The sequence below is a fragment of the Callithrix jacchus genome, chromosome 12 (genome assembly GCF_049354715.1).
Source record: "Callithrix jacchus isolate 240 chromosome 12, calJac240_pri, whole genome shotgun sequence".
In the NCBI taxonomy this organism is placed as follows: domain Eukaryota; kingdom Metazoa; phylum Chordata; class Mammalia; order Primates; family Cebidae; genus Callithrix; species Callithrix jacchus.
In genome coordinates this window covers 76,501,227-76,510,674 of record NC_133513.1, presented here as the reverse complement: position 1 = coordinate 76,510,674, position 9,448 = coordinate 76,501,227, and the positions used below count along the sequence as shown (strand labels likewise).

Here is a 9,448-nt window from a genome sequence, read left to right as displayed (position 1 = left end):
TGAGAAAGTCACAACAGAGAAAGTCAAAAGTCACAGCCAGAAATCGAAGGACAAAAACACAATATGAAGCTGTATATAGAGAAACTATCATGGGATGCTGACTGAGATGACCTGGGGGCATCAAGATAATATTACATTATATTTGGTGACCTCTGATTGAATTAGTAGGGAAATCTATGCTTAATCTAATTCCTATACAAAGTATTTTATACTAAAAGCCATTGCTTTGGTGCTTGAAGGAGTAAGCTCTGGACTTTATTATAGATCATTGCTTCTCAAAATGTAATATGCATATAAGCCACCTTAGGATCTTTTGAAACTGTGGATTCTTGTTTGATAGGCCAGGAGGTGTGGTCATGATTCTATGTTTCTAATAATCATCTCCTAGTAACGCTATTAGGGTTTTTTTCTTTACTTTTTTTTTTTTGGCAAGGGTATGGAATGCATTAATTTTCAACAAAATAAGATAAATGAGATGTTACTGTATTTGATCTCAAATATTTTCTTGGAAATCTGAAATAAAACCATACTATTACAAGTCAGCAAGTTTATGTTAATACAATTCACTTTGGAAATGAGGAAATAGCATAATAATAACAGTTTTTAAGATGTGAAACATGTAAGAGGGGAATAAATAATGATGCATTATTCAATCCTTCAACCTTATATTAAGCATGCATGAGGGAATTTCATTAAGACCTGAACTTCGTCAATACTGTGCAAAATTTGAGGTGAGCTACATCTATATCATACTAAGTAATATTCAGTAGAATTCTGAATTCTTTTAATCTATGTTGTTTCATTCTTTTTACATCTGGAAAATAAGCAACACACAAGGTAAGTTTTTTTTTTTTTAAGGATATTCTGTTTTCATTTCTATTTATGATGAAACACTGTGCTTTGTTCAATGGTAAAAAAAATCAAGACTATGTTCTTTGATTTTAAAAAATGCCCAGGCAATGATTTCCTGTTTCTGGACTTTAGGCACATAATATGTGCGTTAAATATTCTATAAACTGAAGATGGAAGAAATTAAACACAACATCTGAAGTTATGAATTCATAGCCTTTATAGGCTTCGTATATTATATAAATTTTGACCCTGCCAAATTCCTTTATTCTGATATGCTGAGTTTACAAACTATTCAAGTCCAGTGACATTAATGTGAGACTTCCCTAACCTTGCCATGTCTTCCATTATGAAATTGTTGTTGTAGATGTTTTATTGCTTATTTGAACCTTTCTCACTTCTCTAAAAGCTTCTGCTAAGGGTGAGACTTCTGTGTTGCACCAAACAATAATTTAACCTCAAGTGATTAAACTAAATTATCTACCATATTTGATATGGGGTGGAAGGACCAGAGGATATTATTGTAAATAATATTGATAAAAAGAGATATGACTTCAAGTGGTTTTCTAAAGGGTCAATAAATATATGTATTTATGGTAAAATGTGAAAACCTTTATACTGGACAATAAAGAAAACAATCTCATGATTTAAAATAATTTACAGGTGATTCCCTCATTTACTATTACTTTGCAATTCCATCTTTCATTTAAAAAACTAGGGCAGTACAGAGAGCAACTGTATAAACTCATTGCCTGTAAATATCCTCTAATTAATTGTTTTTCCCTTTTGGCTATGAAAATAAAATTACATGTACCAAATAGGTTTTGTGGAGCTTGAAATAAAGCATAATCTAGGTTAATCTATCAAATATAAATGATTACTTAGTAATTATTTCTGGTTTATTAAAATGAAAAAAATTCAAGACCCAACAAAACAGCTAAACATTTAAATGATAGGTTATTTAGTGAGAGTAGGTCCAAAAGGATTTTCTGGGGAAAAAACAGTTAACAATGCGAGTGCAAATCTGTCTCTTTTAAAACTGTAAAGCATATTGTTCAAAGTTTTAGCTTGTGTGCATGATATAAATTCCATACATTGTTTTCTCAGTGACAATAAAAAGCACAGTTTATTAAAAACTGAAGTAAAAATTAAAATAACTTTTTAAAAACTTGGTCACAGTTTTGTCATTGGTATATGAAGGTTGTTCCAGGGGCCCATCCAAAGCTCTTCATCATCCGACTGTGTGTGATCACTATGAAATTCCAAAGCCTCCTTGATGTTCTTACTGTCAATCATGGACTCCTGTTCAACTGTGCTTTTCAGCCTGTTGCCCATTGGCTTCACCACTGTATTGTCAGTCCCCACAGGGCAAGGGGCAAATGTAACCAGAGTTGGCCTTGCATTCATTTTCTCAGTAGAAAATGGCCCCTTTGATAATGTGTTCAGAGGCACATTCTCCTCATGTGTCACTGCCAATTTGTCTACTTTCTTAAAGTGCCTTCCCAATCGAACAGGGGAAGCAACTTTTAAGTTGTCTGTGAGACAGGCACGGCGGGTTCTCACCACAGAACCATTCTGTGCAATATATATATTGCCATTGATATTACTGTGGATATTGGAATGGTGAAGACGGTTTCTCTGACATTCAGGAGCGCTGTCTTCTCCAGTGGAGCTGCTTTCATACTCTCGATCAACAACTAACTTGATCATTCTTTTTCTTGCCCACTGACAAAACAAGAAAAAATATGAGTTACTATCAAATAAATTAAAAAGGCAAAGATTGCACTGCTTGTGAAATCCAAAACAATGACATTTAGAAAGCTATCAAAGGTAAATCATTCAAGAGAGATGGAAGCAAGTCTTTATTAACATATATTTCTTTTCACCAATTCTTTACTGGCTTTAGAGCTTATTAATGTTTGAAAAATGTATTGCTGAGTTGGAAAGCAGACATTTCAGGAAACACATATATTCTTTTAGATCAAATTACTGATCCAAATTACTGGAAAAAAATGTATTATTTTTATATAAGGATCAGATCCACTATTTGACAGCTGCTATATTATTCAAGGAAGTTAAATTGAAAGGAATGAACAGCTTTAGTAGATTGTGTTCATACTAATGCTTCTGTTCCAGGATTTAAAAAATATTTTGAAACCATATGATTCTAATTGTTAATGTATTCTCTACTTAGCCAAAACTTTTGTGTACTTTAATGTATTCATGTACTTGAAGTATCCTGATTTTCTGGGTTGTCCCATTTAGATATGTTTTCTGTTTTGTTTTGGTTTGTTATACTTTTATATTTTTCTTTTGTAGTTGGCGTATGGAAAATCAACTGGGAAATCATAATATTGGAGTATTTTAAGGTCATGCTATTATAGATATTAACAAGCTTATTTATACAATAAGACCTCTGCAGAGCGCATTTAGATCTATGAACTTAAAATAAAATATCTTCTCAGTCTGCATAATTTACCTAGTAAAACAGAAAACTGACAGCTAATTTTACTAAACTTTCCTTTTGTAAGCAACTGGAATTCAATGGACGTTTTCACAAATTAATTTGAAGTTCACCAATCAACATTAGAAATAGTAAGAAGCAAGGGTCAAACAATACTGTGTTTTTTTTTTCAAAATAGTATTGCATTTTTGAAATATGTGAACTATCAACATGTTGCATGCATTCTGATTTTTAGATTTGTCTCTCAAAATTATTGTTTATTTACCTAGAAAAAATTTTATAATTGTTACATTTATTTTTAAATCTACTGTAACTCAGAATAACAGAAAATAAGCTATAATAACTTTTAACTGAAAAACGTTATTTCATTTAACTCCTAGTGTTTGAAGTTGCAGATACAAACTTATTTAAACATGTTCATGATGCTTTTTATAATATCTTTGCCAGATGAAATGTAAATACATCCAAAAATAGACTGTTAAAGATAAAATTTGTTGGAGACTGTCTTAGTATTTATTTTGAAAGATGATATAAAAACATGTATAATATATATATGCCATCCATTCTAATAGAGTGTCACTGATAATACATAATGCCACGTTGCATTAACAAAAATCCCACCAGTAAATGTTAAATATTAATTAGCTGATTGCATATGTTCTGATTTACTAATATAGGAAGGTTTAGTCAGTTTTACTCTAATACAGTCTAATATACAAATCAATTTGGACAGCATATATATTCACTTTTCTGGCATGCTTCTGATCATAAGCCATATCAAAATCATGATTAATTTCCTCCCTTTCAAATGTCACTTTAGAGAACACACGGAAGACACTGCACACGAGAGCACTCATCACAGCAAAACTCCCACCTACTGTGATCTCTTTTAAAGTGCTGTGTTGTAACCTTCAGAGTTTGCTCCTGGCGATTTTTTTTGGTTTGCATTCTTGCTTCTGTCATACGCTGGCACCTGATAGCCCCAAGGACCTCCAGACTGACTTTCACTACTACTGCTACTACCCGATTCTGATTCCTCCTCACTTTCCACACCTCCTTCCACTGAAGCTGATTCTGCACTGCCCTTTTCAGGGACATCTTGAGCTTCGAGGTCTGTAATTTCTTCCACAGGGGCCAGTCCACTTTCTTCTTCTTCTGAGAGTTCTTCTTCTTCCACCTTAGGTTCTTTTTGTTCTTCTTGTGGCTCCTCCTCCTTCCTTCTCTTGACTTCCTTGACCTCCTCAACAACGGGCCTTCTTCTTGCAAGCACAATGTTTTTCCTTGCTTTTTCTCCTTCTGACTCCTCTGTGGATTCGGATTCTTCTGATTCAGGGGTAGAACTCTCCTCCTCAGAGGGTGTCTCTGACTCAGATTCCTCTTCCGTAGTCTCAGACTCACTGAACTCAGATTCTTCTTCACTGTATTCAGTGTAGTCGCTGGAAGATTCCTCCTCTGATTCTACAGTGCTTTCTGTTGCTTCCTCTTGATCCAGAGTGAGTTTCAGATAATCTTTATCTTCTTCTTCAAGACGTCTCTGCCACTCTTCCCCCTCAAGGTCAGCGATGCCTCTTTTATCAGCTAACCCTCTAACTTTCTTAAAAATCATGGGGAATATCCTGGCTCTCTTCCATGTTGTGTATGTAGGTTCAGCAGCTGGTGGCTTTTCGATAGTTACAACTACTTCTTCCTCCTCGCTAGGTTCTCTAATTTCAACTTTCGGTTTTTTAATTTTCTTTGGCTCTTCCTGGAAATTGTGAAAATGCAATTGAAGTGTCAGCTTGGGGATAGCTATGATATGACCTTGTCTCATGTAAGTTACGCAGGAAGGAATCTGCAGGTGATAGCTTTATGCATGTTATATAACAGGCTTAAGAAAACAATCAAAAAATTTCTACTGCATATAGACAGAAGGTGATTAGGAGAAAGTAAATTATTTTATTTTGGCTCATACTTTACAATACCCAAATCTATTAATTTTCCTTTTTTTTTAAAATTACTCAAAGTTTATTTTGTATCTTAGATCAAATTAAAAAGAATTATTGCCTCTTCCTTCTTCTATCAGTAGACTGGTTAATAGCTTTCTATATACTGTTAAACTAAACTCTAAGAATTTTAAATAATCACGAAAAAAATGTCAATTTATCTCATTTTATGAGAAATCTATCTTATTAAATTTTGGACATGTTAAAGCTACAGTGACATTTATTTGTTCTTATTGCATAAGTTTGCAAAATAAAGACAAAGTATAATAACTTTATAGAAATGACTCATGGCAATTTAAACATAAATTATATAATTCCTTGAAAATTATTAGTGGAAATAATTTACTTTTCTCTGATAATTGAAAGATGGAGACTATATTTTTTCATCACTTTTACTTTTGCCAGATAATGTGGGAACACAGGTAACTATTGTGTTGCAGAACTTTAAAATATATTTGATTATATCTTTAAGAAGCAAGCTTTCAAATTTTAGAAAACAATTTTTAAAATTTATTGTAACAAATATTTTCAAATGTTTAACATTTTATGGCAGGAAAACATTATCAAGAATTAATATTCCTCCAAACACAAGGCAAAAGCATTCAGCACTGTTAAATTTCTATGGAAAACAAGTGCTAAATGAATGGAATTTCTGAAAGTTGAAATGTTCTATGGCTGCTAGTCATGTAGGGTTAAACAATATATTTCTTGGAATATTATCTTACATAATAGAATTACAGTAATTACCTCTTCCTCCTCATATTCTTCCTCAGCTTCGCCAACCATCTCACCATATTCCTCCTGTCCAGCCGGCGGTAACAATCGACGGCGACTCCCATATTGAGGCATTTCATACCTGTAACAGAAACTTAGAGCTTTAAACAGTTTGCCATGAGATTTCTGTAGAATCTATCATGAATGATCTCTGTTTTCTTCTTTTGCTTCCACCATTCAATTGACAGGTATTTATACAGTACCTATTAAGCTCCTTGTAAATGAGTTACAAAACTATAGAGTAAGAACTACTACCTGATGACCAACGATTTTTGCCATAATGGTATCCTGGAATAACAATAAAGAGAGTTAATTCAGATATTAGTTTTTAGAGAAACTAGAATGAGGAAAACCCATATTGTGTCTTAATAATTGTAGCTGAATAATTGTATTTTGTACTAACTATTGTAGCTGAATAATTCAGTACACAAAATAGATATTTTGGAAAAGTGTAATAGCTCATTCAGAACATAACATCTGTATATTAATAGCAGTAGGTTGCTTCAAACATGGTCTGTAATGGTCTTCACATTTTTCTTCAGGATTTTTTTTTAAAGTACAAAATTTATATGTGTATAAGTGACTTGAGATACTTATCACTGGAATCTAAGGTATGTTTTCTGCTTCTTAAATGTTCTTGGGCAAAACTTTAAACTGACTGATTAGATAAAACATTAACATCTCATATGAAACAGATGGTGAATTCAGGAATTGAGCAAATATGTTTGACATCTATTTTCCATCTAAATAAGTTTGAGTAATTTTACCACATTTCTAGAATTGCAATCAATGTCAACGTAAAATATCGGTATGGAACTCAATATAGAAAAATGGTTAAAACCTGGCTGAAATTAAAGCTAGATAAACTACTAATTTTCAAATATTAAACAAGTGATATCAACATAACATTAAAAACAAATTCTAGTAATCATTTAATAACTTATTAGTAGAGTATTAAAATATGAATCTGAATAAATAAATCTGAAGATGTACCCATGTTCATAACTGTAATAATCTTGTCCATATTCCTGGCCAGGATCAATTCCAGATTCCATGGATAATTCCTATTGTTCAAAAAGAAAAACTGCATTTGAAAACAAATTCTTGTTACGTTTCAGCTCAAAGTCAGATTTCCACACCTAGAATTCGATGACTCTCAAAACACTCCTGCCAAAATAACTTTAAATACAAGTGTTAGTTAAAGCAATTAAAATAATGCTATTTAAAAGTGTTAAACATATTCCTTTTTTTCTTTCTGTAACTATTTTATATAAAATAAGGTTATGTTATTTGACCTGAAGGGGAAAAGAGTAATTTTTTCTCATGGCAAATCTGTTAAAACTTGCAGATGATCATTTCTTTTTGGATGTCAGTTAATAATTTAAGTTAAAATTCAGTTAAATATTAAGTGATGTTGGCCTTGAGGAAAATTATAACACTAGATCTATAGCATTTGTTCACCTTTGCACTCACAGTTGTCTAGTACACAGTATTCTTCCATTCATTAAAACTGTTTTGATAAACATCATCTGATAACAAGAATTTAAGTTAATGTGTAATGTTTCCCAAGAATGTTTATACTTTAAACATATTGCTAACTCTAAATTTAAGATTTTTAAAGAAAAAAAAGAATTTGTTAGAATAGAGGCCCTTTTAATATTTCCGGTTCTAAACTCTAAACGTACTAATTTTTGCCAAACTCTGCTCTTATATAAAGGTGCTTTTCTTGAGACGCATTTGTGAAGACAGTTTCTGATAACTATCAAATACAGTAATCCCTACATTTCTTTTTTAAGCTCTACTTTAACATGTTAATTTAAATGGCAAAGGTTAAGCAAATTAATTTTGCAATGGAATGAGAGAAGAGAGGAAGAAAAGTATAGGTACTCACAGGAAAATAGATTGGCATATATTTTTATTATCTATTATTTATAAAATTTTAATTGTGTTGATCCAGTAATAGTAATGTCAGGAAAAAGTGCCCTTCTCTGCGGGAATAACTATGTCATTTACAAAGTGTGGAAATTTACAGCCTGCACAATGGATATAGACAAGGATTCTCAGTTGTGCTTGGTGTGACCAACATCATTTTTAAAGACTGAATTCATTGCTAATAATGCCAATCAGAAAATGACACCAAAAATGTGGATGTTGGTTTCTCTTGAAAAATAAAAAGATGGCAACACTAGGATATTTTTACATTCCAAGAATCTAGTTGGCCAAACTAATTTTTACAGCAAGCATGTTCTCTCCTGTTGATGACAGTATCCCCTACTATCTTTTCTACATTTATACCATAGTTGCTATGAAATCTGCCATCTGCTATTGCTTTGTGTCTAATAAACTCCATTCACTTACATTACTACCCTAGATCCTATAGTTATTTACGTTTGCTTTAGCTCTTCTATCTTATAATTTTACAGTTTACAAATACTTTGTAAACCTACTCTAAAGGAATCCAATTTTTACATTAAAACTAGTACAGTTTATTCATTTTAAATGACTAACATTTTTTTAAAAAACCACAATGAACAATACTATGTATTTGCAGGGACACGGAACAACTAAAACTCTCATATATGTCTGGGGAGATTATTAATTGGTAAAACATTTTAGACTATGTTTTGCAATAGTACTAAAGTTAAATATAATCATTTCTTCTTTTGCGGAACTTAAATTTGTAAATACTCAACAGAAATATGTACATTTATGACAAACACATTATTCATAACAGTCCCAAATTGGAAACAATGTAAAAGTCCATGAGATAAACATGCTACTACAATACACAGCAACATAAGTTGCTCTCCCAAACAGAATGTTGAGCAATGTAGGTTAGGTACCAATGAAAGACATTATATTACTGTATTTATATAAACTTCAAGAACAGATGAAAGGATATATTACATGCCAGGTCAGTGGCTGGGGAAGGAGAACTTATATCTAGATGTTGACATACAGCAGCATACAGGCATGTGCACTTTGTAAAAATTCATCTAGGTATACAGTATGGTTTATACTTTTTCTTGGGTGTACATTTTATTTTAATAAAAAATATGTTTATTATAGGAAGGTTGAGGTGGGGAAAGGAATGAGGTTAAGAAAGTCCTGGAAGAAACTGGGACAAAGTTAAAGTCTAGGTTTATGTTATTTCAAACTAAGTACTTTGTAAAAAACATGTGTCCTATTGGTAAACTAAGAATTTTAAGGCATGTAAAACCCAGTGTAATGATACTGGTTTAAATGAAGCAAATAGGTCTCAGAACTAATATTTCTAAACTGCTTGACCAATGCATGTTTAATTAAATACATACAGATACTAAGAAAATAACTTCAAACAGTTTGAAGTCGACTTTTAACAACATTTAATAATAGTCGA

At 32.0% G+C, this 9,448-nt stretch overlaps 1 protein-coding gene across 9 annotated transcripts in view; it reads right to left on the bottom strand.

Annotated features, from left to right (window-relative positions):
* Positions 1 to 464: 464 nt before the first annotated feature.
* The window catches only part of PCDH15 (protocadherin related 15), a 1,854,109-nt gene continuing 1,845,125 nt past the window's right edge, over positions 465 to 9,448 (bottom strand). For 6 of the 9 annotated variants that reach the window (XM_054243050.2, XM_054243053.2, XM_054243049.2 and 3 more), the window contains 3 exons: positions 7,063 to 7,133; positions 6,043 to 6,151; positions 465 to 2,574 (listed from right to left, as the gene is read on the bottom strand). In XM_054243050.2, coding sequence (XP_054099025.2) covers positions 2,023 to 2,574; positions 6,043 to 6,151; positions 7,063 to 7,133 — 732 coding nt within the window. In that variant the 3' untranslated portion in view covers positions 465 to 2,022. Of the gene's footprint in view, positions 2,575 to 4,105; positions 5,058 to 6,042; positions 6,152 to 7,062; positions 7,134 to 9,448 lie in introns of those variants that run through there. The other 3 variants (XM_078344007.1, XM_078344008.1, XM_078344011.1) reach the window with 2 other exon arrangements.